The following is a 19,956-nucleotide window of genomic DNA, read 5'->3' on the forward strand; positions in this document are numbered from 1 at the left end:
TTTCTGGGCCGTCTGTCCGCTCTTGGGTAGCGCACGTGCAGCCGCGGGACTCGGAGGGGAGGAGGTAATCAGCGAATTGGACGAGTGGGTGTGGGTGGGTTAAGTGCGTCTGAATGACCGAGAGTGGAATTATTGCTGAGGTCAGAACGCCAAATGAGGAAGGGGGGGGTTCGTGAGGTTCGATGCAACCTTGGTGGACGGGCAGGCTCGGCATTGGCCCCCACTCGACGACTCGTCTCCTCCCCTGCTCCGATCTTCTTGCCCTGTGAGGATTGTTCGTCCGAGTCGGGGCTGCGCGCTTATTAGCCTCGACTCCACGGGCTGTGCCGCCGAGAGCGTGGGCCAGCGGGAGGCAGGAACCTGGCAGAAGCAGCCCGGAGGTGCATTCGAGGACAAGGCAGGTGCAGGACAGGCACAAGGCCACGGGTACATACCTCTCGCAGCCTTTGCTGCAGCAGCACAGACAGACCTGAACTTGACAGGGCAGTTGCAGTTACTCCCCCCACCCCCCGGTCTCTTCTCGGTTGATCCGGTTTGTTTGCTGCGTTTGCCGCGTTTGCTTTCTTTCACCTTTCTTTCCCCCCCGCCTTATTCCTTTGCGCCTGCTTCCAATATCCCAATATCCCAATATCCCACAACCTACCCTTCGAAAAGATTGCCGCGCGGAAACTGCAATTGATGGAGTAGCGAACTGGCCCAAAACGGACGACGAACCTGGAACCATGGCGCCGTGGCTGGGCCCCGCAATCACAAGCGTCGCTCATGGCTCTGAATGAGCACGGATCATGGACTTTCTCCCACACCCCACGTCTGGCGTTGAGGCTCTTGACATACCCTTCGTCGCCGACACGCCCTTTGTATTTGGCTCCGACTTTTGGGATTTCCCCAAGCTGCACGGCTTCGGCGATCAATGGGCCAGCCTGCCCGCACCCCGTTTGGCATCTCTCGCCCAGTCGTGGCTCTACTTCGGCACCGTTTCCGAGTTCCTTGGCAGGCCCATCGACTATCGCGAATTCCAGGTCTCGCGGAGCGTATCAGGGAAGCCCCTGCTTCCGCTGCTCAACGAGTGGCTCGCCGCACACGCCATCAACGCCGGCGGCTTGACGATACAGGATGCCGACGATTACGAAGACAAGAAGCTGGTGCTTTACGAACATTCCCGTTTCCTCGAAGCCGTCATCCGGCTCGCCGAGGACTTTGACAAGGTGTCGCAGAGCCATGTTAAGCCCATCCCGACCATTATCCTCTCCGTCAAGGTGTTGTGCATTACCCTGAGGGGCGTGCTGTGGGATTTGGCCCGGGGCGATATCGACGAGACTCTTAGGCCATGGCCCTCACCCGCTACTCGCATGCGCCGCGAGATAGCGCCGGCGAAAGATGCACCAGGAAAGCAGACCATTTCTCCCAGCGCGCAGTTGATGCTGGACGTATTGCGCCTACGCGGCTGGTGCCCATTCTACGCTCGGAAGGTCCTCACTCAATATAATTACGCCCTCGCTTACTATTTTACCCGCCTCTTCCGGACCTACTCTCCGGGACTTAGCCACCGCAACTGCTCCGATGACGAGTGCGTCGCCAGCAACGCCGATATCTTCAGCTATGTGCCGAGGCATGCCCGCCGCGGTTGTCTTTGCCAGCCAAAGGCCGCCCCAATGGATCAGATCCGGGCCATTATCGAGGATGGGGGGATACCCCTGATCCGCCTCAGAGGGTCTTCGAAGAAGGGGGTCAGGATGGAAGTTGTCAGGATGACCGCCCAGACACGCTTTGTGGTCGTTTCCCACGTATGGTCGGATGGGATAGGCAATGTGCATACCAACGCCCTGCCCGAATGCCAATTACGGCGTCTTCATGCTCATATGAGCGAGCTTAAACCTTTGAAACAAACTCGGGACAGGGACGGGGACCTTGATTTTAACCTCCTGAGCTCACTTGACACAGGCTTCCAGGCGGCCACATCACGCCGACAAACTACTTTGGATCGTTGCTTTATGCATGCCTCCAGGTGGATCCGCCTTCTTACGCCTTCGGGCCATCAAATTAAGTTGCCCGTTGTCTTATGAAGCCGCCGACTGGATATCTGGTTTGGACTCGACGCTGGAGCGTACATCGGTGGTGGATTTCGTGACAGCGTCGAACTAATCGCGAGATCGCAGTGAGTCCGTGGATGGGGAGGTCTTGGACCTTTCAGGAGGCAGCTCTGGCGTCGGCATGCGAGGTTTAGTGCGCCGATGGCACCTTCGACGGCTTTTCACCGCAACCCAAACAGAGGCTATCCTCAGCCACCGCGACTGCTAGACGGCGACGGCTTGCTTGGCTGGAGGCTCTTACTCGTCCTGCGGATTGGATCGGCAGAGTGGTATTTCGGAAGTCGCAAAGCGAGCCCATGCAGTTATTGAATAGCACCTCAACCATGGGCGTCGGCATCGAGACCTCGGTGCTTAAGAGCCTCACTCGGTCACTGAGGGAGGAATTCCGTTCAGGGTTCGCGAATGGCGTGAAGCCTAACCGCGCTGCCGTGGGCGAGGGCAGGCTAGCTCCCGACTTTTGTACACTCTTCGTACAAGTCTGGAATGAACTCAGCAAAAGGGCGGCAACGGTGCCGGGAGACATGCATATTATTATGGCTAGCCTACTTGGCTTCCATACGGAGCCGATCATGCGACTGACGAAATCAGCGGATCGCATGTCGTGCATCTTGCGGAGCATGGACGGCATTCCCATGTCCCTGCTTTTCAACATCAACGGGCCACGCCATAAGCCGACGAGGAATCACCGGGATCGCTGGCTACCGCTGTATCCCTCGAGGCAAAAGTTGACGTTTGGGTCAACGTTTACTAATATCCGATCCATCAACGACGATTTATACCTGCCGAATAATAGCGTGAGCCGGGAGAAAGTGGTTGTATTGGTCTGCACCGGCGAAGTCGACCCGTTTTCGAGCTGCACTTTCACTTTGCGGGACACTTCCTCAGGAGAGCAGTACTCCGTGGTAGTCCACCGGCAGGAGGGGGAAATGGACGAGTTTGCGACGCCGGAGGCTGGCCCCTATTGCATCGCCATCCAGCTAGACCCGGAACTCGGTAGCCTGCCGGATGGCCATATCGATGGCTTGGGCGCCATACCCAAAACATATGCGGGCGCCTTATTCCGCGTCCGGCGAGTCGTGACGAACGTCAGGAAACTCTATTATCACAACCTTGAAACAGATTACGAAAATTCATTCGAATTGGTCGAAGACCAAACGTACGAGACCCGCGACCTGGAAACAGCGAGCAAGCGAACCACGAACTACCTCGACGGCAACCTCGCATCCGCATTCTCAAACCATCATCGGGGCATTCTACGAACTGTATACGACTGTCCCTTAACAGTCTCTTCTTACTCACCTAGGAAGGCAGACGGCGTTACTTGGCCACTAAAAGAGGGTCCTACCCTGCTCGCTCAACAGCTCCCCGAGACCTGGCAGACGGTCATTGAGCGAGGTTAGTTCCTCTTCCAACCCCCCATCGCTTGCTCCCCTAGCTAACTTTCCTTCTTTCCCAGAACCAGCGACCTACCCCCTCCCTCTCCCAATCCGCCCATCTTTCACCGAAGCAGTCAGCCCCGTATCCGCCTACCTCGGCATCACCGCCATCGACGGGCTCGTGGCATCAGGCTGCGTGGGCCTCGCCATCGCAATCTGCGCCACCATGTTCTCCCGCCTCGCCCTACTTGCCCAAGCAGCCGTCATCGCCAAGCTTGTCCTGCACTCCCTCTTTCTCATGCAGATGTTCCTCTTCCCAGGGATTGAGGTCCGCCTCATCTGGGACACTCTACACCTCGCGCTCGTCGCTCTATACACCTTCTCACGCGTGAGCTCGCCCGCCCCGGGCGGCGGCGTGGGCAGGATGGATGCGTTGGACTGGTCGTTCATCGCTTGGGGGTTCCTGGGGCATGCCGTGGATTTTGGGGCGCGCTTGGCAATTCGCTGGGTTGTGGTGCCGCGCCTGTTTGAGCAATATCTCCGGTCCTTTGATGGGGATGCGTTTCGGGAAGAAAAAAATGAGGGGAAGGGCGTTGGTGCTGGGACCGGTGTTGCGGGGACGTTAGGAGCACGGAGAAGGGGGTGGTTTTCTCGCGCGCGGTTAAAGCTTGGGATTGGGTTTGGAGGTGGTCACCACTATCAGGAACAGGCGCAGCTGGATAGGGAGATGCATCCGCGGAGCCGCGATGCCATGCCGACTGGGCGCCCGGAGCAGCATCTACTTGGGGATATGGAGGGGCATGTTTAGTTGGGACTTGGGGATTGTAAGAAAGGTATGGGCGAACGGTCATGTTACATGTTGGGATACCATTGGGAGGCAAGATACCTGGGGTTGGGCGGTTTTCTGGTTTGAGAAGCTGGACCTGGCTGGCTGGCGTTGGATGTAATAAACATAGTTGCACGATAACGTTAATCAAAAGATGGAGTGAGTGGTCGATGAGACAATAATTTCACAAGTACATCCATCATCAGACCAAGGACAGACGGAGTATTAAAGAGTGTATTGTACTACCTCACATGCGATTACCATATGTATATACCACCAACAACGACCACGGTCGCCCCAAATGCATCATCTGCTATGCTGTGCTGTGCTCCCGCCGGGCAATGCCATGTATGCAAATGGGTATGTGAAGTACAGTATCTGACAGGATGAGTGGTATGACATGACAACATCGACAACCAACAAGAATGAGAAAAACCGCAATCTTTCCTGGAAAAAAAAAAGAAAGACACGAAAACATGGTGCGCAAAAAGGACATGGATAGGTATCTCCCCACGCAGTCCAGCCCATCGACCCACCCCCCTACCCCATTCCTTCCTTTCCTCTCATGACCTTCCTCCCATCATTTCAGTCATCATCTTTCGCCTCCTCCCTGGAGTGGTTGAAACACACATTTTTTGTTTGTGCGTGCATGTTGCGAGAGTATAAAAAAAAAAAAAAAAGAAGAAAAAAGAAAAACAGCAAAATAACCCAAGAGTTAGTTGCATATACCAATTAGGACGACGGGGAACCGTCCTTGCTTTGAGGCATGCGTCGGCCGTCGTCGATGTCTCACTGCCATGCCAGGTGGAGACGGCCGTCGAGACATGGAAACCTGCCTCCACGACGACGGGACTCAAAACGAAGTGGAGAAAGAAGCCCACACGACCCCAACGCCGGCGCGGCCCGCCCCTCCCTCTCCCTTCCCCTCACCGGCCCAGATGAGACACAGACCAACACTCAGGCCGTCCACCCGAGGGTATCCAGCAAAGTCTTGGACTCCAAGCCACTGAACCCGGCCACACCGAGGGCCCTGACCTGGCTGCTCCCACGCAGAGCAGCCAGCCCGCCGGCAATCTTCCAGGCCTCCTCCTCGCCAATGACAAACAAGTAGCGCTTGCCCTCCTGATCCCTAATCGTGGCGCGCAGCAGATGCAAGCCCTTGCCCTTCTCGCCGCTCGCGCCGCTCACAGTCGAACCGCCGGTAGCGGCCTGCTTGCAGTTGCCGTCGCACACGCGGCCAAACTCGTCAATGTACCCCACGGCTTCCTCGCCCAGCATAGTCTTTGTGGCGCCGCGCTCAGCTGCGCGGCGCCCGCCCCTGAGGCATGGTCTTGAAGAAGGGGTGGTTGGTGGGCGCGGACCCGGGGGTGTTGGCGGCCTGGGCAGAGGCGGCGTGCACGGGGCACCAGATCTCGACGAGCTTGAGGGTCCAGGCCTTGACGTCCCACTCGCGCTGGGCGACGCCGCGGACGTCGTCGTCAACGAAGAGGCCTGCCGATGTGACGCGCAGGATGAGACCGTCCGTGACGGGGCTGACGCCTGAGATGAGCTGGGAGGCCGGGGTTTTGGAGAATTGGTTGAGGTAGCCGTAGACGGCCTTGATGATAATCTTTTGGGGGTCGCTGGTGGTGTAGGGGCCCCGGGTGGAGGGTGGCGGGGTGGTGCGGGCGGTTGAGGCGGATGGGGCCCAAGAGGACTCGGAAAGGTCCGAGACAGACTTCTTGCGGGCCGGCTTTTTGGGCTTATCGTAGGGGCGGTAGGAGTAGGTGTCTTCGGTGCCGGTCGCAGAGGCGGTAGATTTGGTTGGGGACGGGGCGGGTTTGGGAGGCGACGGTGGAGGTTTGCTGTAGGATGGTGGAGGCTTGGAGAACGAGGGCGCAGGCTTGGGGGTCGACGGTGCGGGCGCGGGTCTTGTTGGAGATGGAGGGGCTTGAGACGGTGCTGGTTTTGCCGGCGGCGGAGTGGATGCCGCTTGGGAGGGGGCAACGCTGGGCGGTCTCCCATTCGGCCACATGCTGGTCTTCTCGCCGACCGAGGAGTATGCGTAAGTGGTACCCTTGCGTTCGTTCCTCTCCCTTTCCATCTCCCTCTCCATTTCCCTTTCCTCTTCCCTCTCCCTTTCCCGTTGTCGTTCCTGTTCTCTCTCTCTTTCTCGTTCCCGTTCCCGTTCCCGTTCCCGTTCTTGTTCCCTCTCTCTCTCCCTTTCCTTTTCCCTTTCTCTTTCTGCTTGCTCCGCGCGAAGCCGAGCGAGGCGTTCTTCGCGCTCTTTCCGTTCCTTTTCTCGGGCAGCATGACGCTCCCTCTCTTGACGGGCCCGTTCCTCATCCCTCTTTCGCTGCTCCTCTTTTAGCCTCGCCTCCCGCTCCCTCGTCTCTCGCTCGCGTGCCTCGCGCTCCCTGGCCTCCTGCTCGACCTTCTCGCGAAGCTCCTTCTCAACCTTTTCCCGGACCTCCTTTTCGAGACGCTCCCTTTCTTTCGCCTCCTGCTCTTGCCGGAGCCTCTCTTTAATCTCGCGTTCCCGGGCTTCCCTCTCCCTCTTATCGCGCTCTTTCGCTTCGCGCTCACGAAGTTCGCGTAACCGGCGGGCCGTGTCCTCCTTTTTCTTGGCTTCGGCCTCCTTAACCTTCCGCTCCTCTTCTCTTCGCCGCATCTCCTCCCGTGCTTTTTCCCACGCACCCCTTGGGGCTTCGGATTTTGCCGATGCCGGTCTAGGCGTAGGAGGTTGCGGTTGCGATGGTTGTTGTTTCGGCTCCGGAGGCGGCTGTGGCTTCGGCTTGGGTGCCTCCTTGGGTGCCTCTCTGGGCGCCTCTTTCGGTACCTCCCGAGGCACCTCCCTTGGTTCCTCCCGCCTCGGTTCTTGCGGTTTCGGCTTCGGCTTCGACTTCGGCTTGGGTTGGGACTGAGGCTGCGGTTGGGGTGGTGGAGCCTGTTGAGGTTGAGGCTGCGGCTGCGGCGGCGGTTGCGGCCGGGGCTCAGCCTGTGGTTGTGGCTGCGGTCTGGGTTGGGCCTGTGGTTGTGGTTGGGGCTCGGCATGTGGTTGCTGCCTCGGCTGCTCCTGCCAAGATTGATACTGTCCACCGCCGTCTCGCGGAGCCTCATGTTGAGGCGGTGGTGGCGGGGGAGGGGGCGGTCCCTGATTCGGCGGGGGACCGTTCTGAGGCGGCGGGGTGTACCACGACGACCCTGGTCCGTTGCCGTATCCTCCTCCTGGTCTATGGTGGCCTCCCGACTGGTTGCTACCCTGTCTATTTTGCTGGTCCGAGGAACTGTTCAACTGGCGGCCCAGTAGGAAAGCCGCTGCGCCAATACATGCCACCAGTGTAACCCAAAGAAGCGGCCACGTCTTGTCGGGGCTGTTGAGCATGGCCGCCACCACGGGACTGGCGAGATTCGCCATGATGACGACTGCCAGCGTGCTGACGACACCGGCAATGAAGCTGTTCCATTGTGGCTTTAGGGAGGGTAGGTAGAGGAATCCCGCGCCGGCCGAGTGTTCGGGGATGATGAAGACGTCGTATTTCCCGGGCGGGAGACCGGAGCCACCGGCCGTTGTCCTGGGGTTCTCCCCATGCGGGGGCGGGGGCGGAGGCGGCGGTGGCTGGCTCATGGTTCGTGAGGGGCCAGCTGGCCCGAGACCAGGTGTGTTGGTCTAAACGGAAGGTTGTCGACGGTAGGCGAGTCGAATGGGCGCGAATCGGACCTTAGTGATGTATCAAAGCAGCCATAAGGATTGCAAAGTCATGGCAACAACTAGACGGCAAGATGGGTTAGTGGGAGAGCTGCGACAGTGGCCCGGAAAGAGATAGAAAACAGTGACTGTTGGCATTGCATTGTACATGAAAAGAGGGCTTACCGTGAAGCTAAAGCAAGGCACCGAACTCCAAAAGCGCACAAGCAAAAACAGCGAAGCCAAATGCGCTCGGGTCAGACAAGCGGGACAAACAACGGCGTTGGCCTTGTCTGTCTGTCTAGTCTATCCAGCAGCACCTTGATGTCGGTTGTCCACCCCAGCCCCGCAATTTATTTCAGAACCGATGTCGTGTGTCGTTCGTGTTGTCGTCGCCAATTCCTTGTATATTAAGCCGTTTCTGGTGTTTTGAACGCGGTGTTAAATTCTTGGGGTCTCAACGGTTTTTCTTGGACAGGCTGGAAGTTGCAGGCTTGCGCAAGCGACGGATGGGTGGCCTCTAGGAAAAATGCAGGCACGGGCCCTGTTCTGTTTACTTTCGACGAGCTTCTGGCCATTCGGCGGCAGAAGATTTGGTGTGGCGCACGGTCCATCTGCAGCCCAGCCAGCCGAGCCAGCCCAAAGAAAGCGACAACGAGGCACAGAGCCGTCCCGCCCATACCGGGGACACCTCTGCCGGGCCTTCCCGCCTCATTGCCATTTCTTCCTGTCCGTGGCCGTGGAATTGCATTTGGTCACCCGACCCCCAACAAATGGCTTAAGAGCTATGTTCCTTGCAGAGGTTCCTTTCTGGGAAAGGGGCACCCATCACTAACACGCGATGGCCAGGGAAGTTCCATGCTGACCAAAGGACCCCTGAATACGGAAAATCGAACCCCAGAGACACGTTCCTGAACACCTGATCAATTGACCAAGCGCAACCGTCCATCAACGGCCATCAACAGACTGCGCCAACTCCCCCTCCTTCCTTCCCCGCGAATCTCTCATTCTGTCGTCTCAACGCGCGTCACCAGGAACCAAACAACGAATGGCAACCGCCCCTCCACAAAACAATTGGTGTGCGCAAACGCTGACCAACCTCCTCTTCAATGGAGGGGCTGGTGATGGCACCCTGGACACCCAATCGTGCCAATCCCACCGATGTTCTGTGCTCTGTCCACTTTGACAGGTTGTGACGGGCCCACTTTCCCAACGAATCGCGCGAGTAAGACAATGAAGGACCCTGAAAAGTCACTGGCTGAGACTGGCCACAAGCAAAACCCGCGGCTCCGGCTCCGCTTCGCGGAGTGTGGGGGGGGAGGGCACGAGTCCCCTCGGTTTGTCTGACCCAACGCCCAGCCACCCTCGAGCCACCCGAGGTTATCAATCCATTAGTCCTTCTTCTGCCTTGGTTCTTGTCGTGCAAGTTTTGCCAATTTCTACCGAATCTATGAGGGAATAATCTTAACGATTGCTGATCATGATGTCGCAGAGGAGAAGATGAGCCGAGGATTGTTCGTGAAATTGAAGCGTTTTGATGTGTTTACTTTGAAGTTAGCCGCTCGTGTTGCCGAGCAACGAATCACTACATACTGCGTCGTCATCGCGCGGTGGGTGACGTCGGCAGACCGCCAGCTCACCAGCCACTCCAATGAGGGGCACACAAGAACTCGGCTGATAGGACAACTCATCAGCAAAGGCTCTTGATATCCGGGGTTTGTCTCCTTTGAGGACGTAGCAGGCCAAGTCGGAGCCGCCGTGGTCGGCGCGCTGTTGCAGTTTGCTGTTGCCATTGCAACCTAGAATGTGTACACAAGCTAGTCATTTGGTGCCCATTTTGTCAAGGTAACGTTGGATCACGACTGACAAACGGTCGGCAACATTCTTGTGTGGCATTGGCAACTGAAAGACGCCTTGCGCGGCTTGTTTTCGTGTTGCCAACCCAACAACACCTGCGGCAACCGCGGAGAAAACTCAAGTAAATTAGGGTGGAAGAAATCGCCGGCCTTTATTTCCGACTTGCTCTGTGGTATGTATCAAGGAGAGGTAAAACCCAAGTATGACTGTATCCATGCTCCATAGACGTATAGCAAACAAACCAATGCACCTCCACGCCGTTGCCAGCGCTATTGTACTCCCGAGACATCCCAGCTTGTAATCATTATCAACTTGGAGGCTGGACCAAAACCATTCCCAACTCCACAGCCCAGATTAGGGCCTCCAACGCCTTCCCGAGGAGCCATTCCAGCACCACGGCCCCCTGAACGCCGGCTAGAATAAACTTAACAATCAGCAACAGCACGGCGTTGATCACGCCGCCTCCCGTTTGTTGCTCTTCTTCCATCTTCTCCTCCTCTGCTTCTGCTACTGCAACGAGAGTCGTCCCAGACGAGCCACTCCCCGCAGAAACCGCAGAAACCGAAGACGAAGCATCCATATCCCAATCCATCTTTTTGGGAGGCGGCGGTCCCCGTCACAGGTTCTTGGCGCGTCTGTTCGCCACGCGGAGCTTGCGGTCCAGGGTGTCGGCCGCTTCGTTGGCCTGGTCCAGCATGCCGTTCTGGTAGATGACCTCGTCGTTGATGGCCGTCCCGAGCTGGTTCAGCCGATGGACCACCGCGCCCAGCTCGCTCACCCTCTGGTCCTGCTCCTGGGTGACCACCTTCTGCCGCTGCAGCACGCCCTCATTGTCCAGCTCGCGCGTCTCCTCCGTCTCGGGCAGCGGCGCGCCAATCGTCCTCCCCACGGGCCTGCGCGTGCCCACCAACTTGACCCGATCACTCCCCGACTGCTCCTTCCCTCCACCACTACCCGACCCCCTCGTAGCCAACGCCGCCGCCAGCTGATCCAACAACCCCTTCTCATACTTAGCCGCCTCCACGGCATCCCTCCTCCTCGTAAACTCGCCACCCCCCAACCGCCCACTCTCCTTCATCACGCGCAGCCCCTCCTCCAACGGCCCTAACAGACTCCCCGCCTTCACCAACGCCCTCCTCGCCTGGGCCTCCGCCTCCCGCACCTCCCTCTCCCCCCCACTACAAGCATGCTCCCTCATCGCCAGCGCAGCCCGCGCCACCCCCAGCTCGCGCTTCAGCTCCTTATTCAGATCGACCAACGGGGCCCGGGTCGCTTGGGAGCCGCCAGATATGCATCCCGGAATCTAGTCGCCGGTACGCGCGCATCTGATTTATCCCTCGACCCTCCCAATCAGCACCCCAGTATGTAGTCGCGGAGAGATCCGAAACGCGCGCCACGCGGGGGTGTCGCGCCAGCGGCGGTCGGGGGGCTCGGCGACGGCGCGCAGGTAGCGTTCGAGGCCGGCGCGGCGCTGCTCGGTCAGTTCGGGGGAGGCGACGGTGGAGCGGAACCAGGATTTTCCGGGGAAGGGGGGAGGGCGGGGGGGCGCCGACTAGGGAGGTGAGGGATTGGTGCAGGGCGGCGAAGTCGGAGTAGCGCTTTTGGACGACGAACGAGCGGAGGGGGAGGCGGATGGTGATGTTGTAGAGGGTGTATGGCTTGGTGTTGTCGGTGGGGGTGTGCAGGGAGGTGCTGGGGATGGAGATTTCGAGGGGCGGCGCCATGGTGGGTTGGCTGGTGGTGGTTTGGTCGGTTGGTTGTTGTCGGGTTGGTTTGGGGGTTTGGTAGGTAGGTAGTTGGTAGATGGGATTTCGGAGTGGCGGGATTGTGGTTTGGGTTGAGGATGGATGGGTTTGGGGATGGACTGGGTTTCGAGTAGTCGGAGAATCGTAGGATTGAAGAGGTTGGAGTTGGACTCGGACAATCACAGGGAAAGGCCGTTGGCCGTGGCCGGTCTGTTTCGGACGGCAGTTTCGAGTTCGGACGGTCTGAGCGGAGAGCGGCCTGCTTTGTCGAGCTTGAATTGACCGGGTACGAATAGTGGGTACTAGTATAATGGCGGCTGTAATGCAAAAAAATGTAGCGGAATAGACGGGTATCTCGTGAAGCGTGAGGAAACACAGAAAACAAAGAGAAGATGGCAGGAATCTTGATGATGCTCGGTGCCTGGCGGTGTTCTGGGCACGAGATCGCTGGTGTCATCGACTGCCGGGCTGGTTCGAGGCCTGATTGGCGGGTGGGTGGGAAGCACTAGACCCAGGCCCAGATCCTTGCTCGCTGGTCCGACACCATCGCAAGCAACAGAGCACAAGATCACCAAATCTTCATTCGGAATCCTAAAGTTGACTTTTTATTTTACTCGAGTTACTTCTTTTTCTTTCTCTTTTTTGGAGCCACAGGGCGATTGTATACGTAAAATCGAATTTATTCTGCTACCTGTCCTGCCTTACAATCCTATATGCTCACCGTCCCCCCCAACCTCATCGGTGGCAGCTCATTTCGTCGGGATCGCACGGCTCAAACACATACCTCAAACAGCCGGCCTCGACGTAACCTCCCACATATCCACCATCCTTCTCGCCTGTTTTCTGCTGTCAGCCTTATGATCTTTTACAAGAGAGAACCTCCCGCTATCAAAAAAAAAAAAAAAAAAACTTACAATTCTCAAAATTGCCCCGCATGATACTATAACAAGTATCCTCCCCACCCGGAACGGGCACATAAGCGTACTGCTCGCTCACGCTCGTCCTACAGCCCTCGATCCACGAGACCGAGTACCAGTACGGCACGCCGTTGGTGCGCGTATCAAAGGTCAGCGGCTCGCTGTCCGGGCCCAGGACCACGTCCACCGCGGCCGTGTCCCCCGTCGCGCACGCCCACGGGATGTACTGCTGTTGCCAGTACTCGTCGATGTCGGGGGGGTCCTCGTTGGGGAAGGAGTCCGATGCGTAGTAGCAGCGTTTGGCGTTGATGGCGAGGGGGGTTTCGGTGGGGCCGGTGGATGTGGTGGTGGTGGTGGTGGTGGCGGCCCAGGACGCGCAGGTTGTGCTTACTGCGCAGGCGGAGTTGCCGCCGCCAGGACCGCCGCCGGGGAAGATGCAGGATGTGAAGGTCGTGGTGGAGGCGCAGGTGCTTCCTTCCGGGGTGCTCCACGCGGTTGAGAGTGTGGGCAGGTCGGTGGGGTCGAACGTCGAGAAGCTTGTGTGGGTTGCTGTCGGTGTTATTGAGACCGGAGTGCTAGATGTGGACGAGGTCGTGGACGTGGTGCTGGTCGGGGGGTCGATCTCCTCGATGGTGGTGGTGCGGGTCGTCAGCAAGACGCAGGACCCGGATCCGAAAGTGGTGCTGACCGTCCCCGTGACCGAGCACCCCGATTCAACCAGGCTGCTGGTCGTGGTGCACGAGGATGACCCTGGGGCGGTGGTAGTGCACGACACGAAAAAGTCGGTCACGGTGGCCGTGGAGCAGGACGAGGTCACAGTCCTGGTTGTATCCGAGTCGTCCACGGCGCACCCGACGATGTTAGTGCACGTCGAGGCGACGTTGGTCGTCGAGGGACCGACTGACGACGTAGTCGCGCACAGCGTCGCTGACTCGGTTTCGCACTCGTCTGGCCTGGACGAATACGTTGGCTTATGATCCGGGCCCACCCTGTTGCCACCTCGTCAGCGTCCGTTTGTATATTCCTCCATTATATTTTTCCGGTTATTCTACAAGAGTGGGTGGTAGGAAGGTAGGCAGCTTACGTGAATCGTGGCCATGGTGGTAGAGGACCTTGGATGTTGATTCCCGTTGGGAGGTTGATGACGCCCGGGGGTGGTGGACCCCTGGTGGTCTATTAGCTGGAATGTATACATGTGGGTGTGAGGGAGGAAGTGAACGTACGGTGGATAAACGCCCGGTGGCAATCGCCAGAACCACCCACCGATGTTGATCTCGGGCGTGCTAATACAGATCTGGAACCGGTTAGCAGGCATAATCAACCCTGTCCAATCCTACAACACTGTGATCTTACAAAAAAGAACCATAGGTCGCATGGGACAACAGCGCCGCCGTCTGTCTCTTCTGGCTCGTCGACCTCGGTCGTCACGGGGGTGATCACGGCTCCAGGTGGCCATTCCGAGAAGGTGGTAATGGGGCCTATGTCAGTCGAGGACGTGGTTGTTGTGGAGGGCGGTGTCGTTGTAATACTTTGGGGCGGCGTCAACGTAAATGTTTCGCCGCCCGTGGTGATTGTGGTTGGCGAGCTGACGGTCGGAAGCGTAATTGGAGGGCTAGTCCCAATAATGACTACACCCGAGCTAGAGATGACAGTCTGCCCGTCCGACCGTGTCCAGTTCGTCGCTAGGGGAGACGAAGTTGTCGATGCCGTGGTGCTAACGCTCGAGGGAGGTGTTAGAGTAAACGTCTCTCCGCCAGTCGTGATCGTTGTAGGGGCCGTGACGGTTGGTAGGGTGATTGGGGTGTTCGTCCCAATAATGACCACCCCTGAATTAGAAATGACTACATCGCCATCTGATTGAGTCCATGTCGTGGCGATGGGAGGCAAAGTTTCGCTACTACTGCCCAATGAGGGGATCAGCGTGAACGTCTCTCCGCCAGTCGTGAGAGTTGTCGGGGCTGTGACGGTTGGTAAAGTGATTGGGGTATTCGTTCCAATAATCACTACCCCAGAGCTGGAAATGACTATATCTCCGTCTGATTGAGTCCATGTGGTGGCGTCGATAGGAGGCAACGTGCTACTAGTCACGCTAGATGGAGGAGTTAACGTAAACGTCTCTCCTCCCGTTGTGAGTGTGGTTGGTGCGGTAACAGTGGGGAGTGTGATGGGCGGACTGGTTCCGATGATGACGACGCCGGAGCTCGAGATGACAGTTTCGCCATCTGATTGAGTCCAGGTCGTAGCACCTCCACCTCCCCCGGTGTTAGAGCTTCCCGTGGCTTCCGTGGAGGTCGCTGAAGGGGAACCGAACGTGAATGTTTGTCCGCCGGTTGTCACTGTCGTAAACCCGGTCGGGACAGGAATAGTAGTTGTCCCCCCGATGATGATGGCGGATCCGCTAGAGATAATGGTCTCACCGTTCGATGCCGTCCATGTGGTAATGCTTGTGCCTTGGTCGCCGTCGGATCCGGTGGTTTGCGACGAATAAAATGTCTGGGACATTTCCGAGGAGGAAGGCGGGAACTGAGAAAACTCAGATGACAACGGTGGGTTTGACGTTTTGGAGGACATGGAAGCTGTAGAAGAGCCCGGCGAGGCGCTGCTTGAGCTGCATGGCTTAGACGGCGTCATAGTGATAAATTCGGTGACGGTAGTGTAAAAAGTGAGGGAAGATGGCGAGTTTGAGCAGCTCCCCGACGTCCACGGCGGTGGCTTGGAGGAGGTAACATTGCCGGATACGCTGTCACATCCTCCGACGGCGTTGCAAATCGTGCCAGCGGGACAACAGCCATACATACAGCAGATGGTGCCTTTTCAAAATATCAGCAATGGGGCCATCTCCATGACGTTGGGTACTCACCGGCGCCACAGAGGTTATGTTGACCGTTAGGGGTCTCACAGCAGGTGTTGCCATAGTCGTCCGACCCGCACCTATCTTGACACCAGTACTCGTTTGGTGCACACCGGGAAGTCGAGCGGATGACGACGGCTTCCGTCAAGGCAGTGAAAACAACGAGCCAAAGGGTGGCTGTCCGAGGGATGGACAGCATGTCGACGGAGCTTCGGAGAGGTCACCAGTAGTCTCGGATGCAAAGCTACCCAGGTTGAGTCTTTGATCAAAGGGCGAAGACATGGAGAATTTACAAGTCACGGCGGTTGCCTCTGATATCCATCGTCTGGGGTGGAAAAGTTACCGAGGACAACCCCCCCTTCGTCCCCGCCCCCGAGAACTTAACCCCATGATACATTGGTACTTGCGTGACACGGCTGGTTTGCCACCTTCGGGAAGTCCTATTTGTCTTCCGAAGCGAAAACGTTTATCCCGAGGTCCTCCGGATCGTAGGGGAGGGTGGACATCGGCCAAGTTGCGACTGACTGGAACCTGTTCATTCGTCCGTCAAACAAGATTCCATCCATCCAAATCCGACAGAATATTATGCCGACCATGGATTTTAGTAGTAGTGGAGGATCCACTTGAACTACTGTGAAATCCTTATTGACGATGGTATCACATGCTTTGGTTGGTGATCGAATCAGAGTATCCGCTTGGAACGAGCGGTAGGCGGTAGAATCATGTTGTCTGGGCATCAAAACTAGATACCTAGGTACATACCTCCGGCTAAAAGGGGGAAGGGGGGTGGGTGAGTAAGCTGACGGCTTGCCGTCGTAGTCGGAGCCATGGAACAATGTATGGACAGTGTGGTGTCACAAGAATCACCAAGAGCCTCCAGAAGTACCTTTCGGTACCTGGGGGGTATATTTGAAGGATCACAGCCTTGGATCAACAACACCAAGTTCTTGGAGGGTGGTCAGCGTTCGAGGTTCTCTTGGTCCGTAGTACGGACTGGAGGGGCCGATCATGAGCAAGACATTTTCTTTTCTTTTTTCTCTGCCTCACATTTCGGGTGAGTTTTACCCGAGTGATGTAATTGTAGGTTGTTGTTCGAGCTCTAATTCACCGTTCGCTCAGCACTTCCACAGCGCCAATCCATCCCCAACAGCCAAGCCACTGAACATCACCATTGATATCACCGCATCGCTAGATCACAACTTCAACATGTCTGAGGGCCGCGTCCTTGGGGAGATGCTTGAGACGCTGCAACGTCTTGAGACGAGAATCGATGGCCAAAAAGATCGGCTCGATGCCATTGAGTTGTCCATCCGTTCAGGGGGTGCCTCCTCCATGGCCACAAGCAGTTCCATCGTAAACTCGGATCACGACTCGACTGCGGCTGAGCATCTCCACGAGTGTCCGAGCCCCATCACACCGCCATCCGCGGAACAGCCTACGTATCCAGCCTCTGTTTACAGAGCCTCCATTGCCGAGATGCGCAAGCGCTTCGAGTTTGTCGATGCCAGCTGCTCTGATGTTCATCCCATGCAGGCAGCCAGTCCCGATAATCTGCAATGGGACCAGACGGGCGTGGCATCAAATCCAAACCAAGACGAGGGATACGAACACGAAGTGGTATACACCGAATCTGCCTATTCGAGACCTCTCTCACGCCTGGATCTGGGAGATATGGCCGAGGCGCCACCTCTCCCAAACAACATTCAGTTTCAGACAGATTTTCAAGGGAGGGCGGTGCCGAGCTATTCGGGAGAGCAGCATCACGAACCTGTCGTTGATACCCGGGAGCTGCAGACCTCACACTCAGACCCTGCGCACACCCAGGACGAAATTCGGGCAGTCCGCTACGAAGATGTCCACTTTCACAGCATCCAAGCCCAGAAGGAGACTTCCCAGACGACTGGGGCTAGGCCTGACATCTCGCGGCGGCATGAGCACGTCGAGGTCATGTACTTGGCCTGGGACAACTTCAAGACATCTCTCCGCCCCTCCTGGTGGCTCTTCTCGTCTGAGCACAGGGCAGCTCTTAATGAGAAACGGCGGCTGGGTGAGCTGTGCGGAACTGGGGCAACGCCACGACAGAGACTGGGAGAAGTGTTGAAGTGGTATAAATTGGCCATTAAAGTCATTCGTCGGACAAAAACGCGCGGTTTGGGCAAAGGGGACATGGTATCGGTCGTTCAAATGTAATTTCTCTCCTTTATTTACACGACGGATGGTTAGTCTTATTCTCGCACCTTTCGTAGCAGTTGCTCAATTAGGTATTGTTAGTTACTTTGCGATTTATTCTGTTCTTTACTACTGGCGTGAATGAGGCCTTCCACGCCAAAACATAGCACCGTATGTCAGTCGTCCCCTTCTCCCTCAGATGTTCTCCCGACCCTACCCGGCAGTATTCATCGCAGGTCCCTTATCAGGGGTCTATCTCCATTGTAATTTCCATTACATTTGTCAATTTTGCCATCTTCATTCGTCTGCATGTGACGCGCCATAAAGTATAATCATACCAAGAATAATCGTTCCACGACCCTTCTCTCGTTTCATGCTGTCTCTTGTCGCCGATTGGGCCGGCGAACACACCGAAAGCGGTAGTCGTCAGCAGCCTGTTCGCTCGTTACCAAATCACCGTCGATGTTTTCCGGTTTTCATCGGCTCGCCCAGAGGGATTGGACCGGGATGTGGTTGGTTTGCTAAGTACGTACATATGGTAGAGACCCCCGAGGGGGTAAACGACCTGCCGATCAATCGGTTACATGGAGGTACATACATACACATATACACCAGGCTTAAGGCTGTGCGACATTCTGCTCGACTGCCCTGATCGATTTCCAAGTTTTACGTTTTTCGTCTGTACGCCGTCAGCCCTACCCGGGGAACCAGGCGGTCCAGCCCATCCAATGGCGACTATCCGCATCACACCCCAATCGCGTTCCTTTGAGGTCCTACCGTCCTTGCTGTAACGAGGTAGTCAACATCCGTGTCTGTGTGACTTGCGGGTGGTCAGAAATGCCTTCACCGCTTCGTTCCTATCCATCCACATGACAGAGAGAGCCGAGAAAAACCTGAAGTTGGGGACCGCGATCATGGCATGACATCCGACCAACAAGTAGGCACGGGACTTCCGATAGGATAACCGCGATTTCCCTCGTCACGTCTATCATCTATGGCCGGCGATACCCCGGGGGAACCAACGGCAACAGGTTCTCCAACGCCGAGATGGATGCTTACAGACCGTCATCGAACAGTCACGCGGTGGGACAGGAAGATCCTTCGATTCGGCAGTTGTAAAAGTTGAAAGTGCTGGAACTTGTTAGGAAAGGACCTGGGGAGTGGGCCGTAGAGCATGAAGAGCGAGATGATGGAGGGAGGCATCGCATAAGGAGAGCAGAGGAAACCCCTCCCCTCACAGTCCAGAAGAAGGCGCGCAGCTGAGCTCCGAGATTTTGCTTTCGTTTCCCCCCATCTTTCCGTCCGTCATGAAGCTCCTTGCTGTTCTCGCCGCGACTGCGGCTTTGGCTCCCCATAGCGCCCTTGCTAGATGGCTTTCGCGGGCCAACACACCCCCCGGATGTGCCTTCACTCTCAGTTCGTCGGGGTCGTTTGTCTGTCCCGCCGGACAGCTCGACGACGGGCAGATCCGCCTTAATGGCAGCTACCCAACATCCACCTTTTACCTTGGTGCCGACGGCGGCATCACGGACTCAAATGGGTACGGGTGTATTATCACAGGTCAGTTTTTCCACCAACAGAACAGAACGAGGGCTTTAAACTGATTGCTCCCTCGTATCACGTCGGGGAGGAATTAGAACCCCCAACCACACAAATCCAGTGTGATCAGGGCAAATCGCCCGTGAGCGGCTTCTCCATCGATGCATCCAACAACCTGCTGTATCGAGGCTCGCCCGACTTTTGGGCATGCCCAGCCACGGACACCGAGTACAACATCTACGTCAATCCCGAGTTCGGGCAGACTAAGTGTTTCCCTATTACCCTGAAGGCGAGTGGCTGTGGTCCCGAAGCCCCGACCTGCGCTCCTCCATCCACGGTATGGGAGACACAGACGCAGACGGTCACCGTCATAGTCACCAATTCCCAGACTTGCTCTGCGGAACCGACCAGCACGGCTTCCACGTCCTTGGACACGGTGTGTCACCACTGCACGAGGAGTAAATCCTCCACGAGCTCGAGTGACGGCGGAAACTTCACCATCCTGCCCATCAGCACGGAAACAACCCCCCCTATCAGCCCTAGCAGCTCGGAAATATTTACTATCCTGCCGATAAGCACTGATGCTGCCCACAGGAAGCGGAGGTACGTGAACGACCCAGCGCCTTTCTTTGGTTTTTTCTTGACTGTGGCGGCCTATGATAATGGCTTATGATAATGAGAGCTAATTCACATGGTCAGCCCTTCTCTCGAACACGTCAAGAAGGGGCCCGATGTGGGCGTTGAGCCTCGTAGTTCCCATCATCGCCTCTCCAAGCGGGCCCTTTATGAGGACTGGAACGCAGTCCGCCAGGCCACGGGGAATGGCGCTCGGGATACTCCTGAGATGAAATGGGTCCGCACGGGACGAGTCCGAGTGTTCCCGCTGGTGCCCGGCCAGTCTCTCCGTATAGGAACCGGA

The 19,956-nt window shown here is 57.0% G+C and overlaps 6 protein-coding genes across 6 annotated transcripts in view; 3 read left to right on the plus strand and 3 right to left on the minus strand.

Annotated features, from left to right (window-relative positions):
• Positions 1–785: 785 nt before the first annotated feature.
• On the plus strand, positions 786–4,274 carry CHGG_03402 (uncharacterized protein; the record flags this gene model as incomplete). Its single annotated transcript, XM_001229917.1, has 3 exons — positions 786–1,784; positions 2,225–3,485; positions 3,547–4,274. 3 exons carry the CDS (start codon positions 786–788, stop codon positions 4,272–4,274), a joined length of 2,988 nt encoding a protein of 995 aa, XP_001229918.1.
• Positions 4,275–5,249: 975 nt separating this feature from the next.
• CHGG_03403 (uncharacterized protein) lies at positions 5,250–7,899 on the minus strand (the record flags this gene model as incomplete). Its single annotated transcript, XM_001229918.1, has 2 exons — positions 5,250–5,475; positions 5,654–7,899. The coding sequence occupies 2 exons, from the start codon at positions 7,897–7,899 to the stop codon at positions 5,250–5,252; spliced, it is 2,472 nt and encodes an 823-aa protein (XP_001229919.1).
• Positions 7,900–10,432: 2,533 nt separating this feature from the next.
• CHGG_03404 (uncharacterized protein) lies at positions 10,433–11,540 on the minus strand (the record flags this gene model as incomplete). Its single annotated transcript, XM_001229919.1, has 2 exons — positions 10,433–11,088; positions 11,159–11,540. 2 exons carry the CDS (start codon positions 11,538–11,540, stop codon positions 10,433–10,435), a joined length of 1,038 nt encoding a protein of 345 aa, XP_001229920.1.
• Positions 11,541–12,296: 756 nt separating this feature from the next.
• On the minus strand, positions 12,297–15,528 carry CHGG_03405 (uncharacterized protein; the record flags this gene model as incomplete). The annotated part of the gene is made up of 6 exons (XM_001229920.1): positions 12,297–12,397; positions 12,476–13,477; positions 13,563–13,651; positions 13,702–13,772; positions 13,832–15,288; positions 15,339–15,528. The coding sequence occupies 6 exons, from the start codon at positions 15,526–15,528 to the stop codon at positions 12,297–12,299; spliced, it is 2,910 nt and encodes a 969-aa protein (XP_001229921.1).
• A 1,007-nt stretch (positions 15,529–16,535) lies between these two features.
• On the plus strand, positions 16,536–17,519 carry CHGG_03406 (uncharacterized protein; the record flags this gene model as incomplete). The annotated part of the gene is made up of 1 exon (XM_001229921.1): positions 16,536–17,519. The coding sequence occupies one exon, from the start codon at positions 16,536–16,538 to the stop codon at positions 17,517–17,519; it is 984 nt and encodes a 327-aa protein (XP_001229922.1).
• A 1,286-nt stretch (positions 17,520–18,805) lies between these two features.
• The window catches only part of CHGG_03407 (uncharacterized protein), a gene marked incomplete at both ends in the record, with an annotated part of 1,969 nt that continues 818 nt past the window's right edge, over positions 18,806–19,956 (plus strand). The window contains 3 exons of the mRNA XM_001229922.1: positions 18,806–18,927; positions 19,059–19,640; positions 19,737–19,934. Of these exons, the coding sequence (XP_001229923.1) occupies positions 18,806–18,927; positions 19,059–19,640; positions 19,737–19,934 (902 nt within the window). The remainder of the gene's footprint in view (positions 18,928–19,058; positions 19,641–19,736; positions 19,935–19,956) is intronic.

Source organism: Chaetomium globosum, genomic scaffold (assembly GCF_000143365.1).
Source record: "Chaetomium globosum CBS 148.51 scaffold_2 genomic scaffold, whole genome shotgun sequence".
In the NCBI taxonomy this organism is placed as follows: domain Eukaryota; kingdom Fungi; phylum Ascomycota; class Sordariomycetes; order Sordariales; family Chaetomiaceae; genus Chaetomium; species Chaetomium globosum.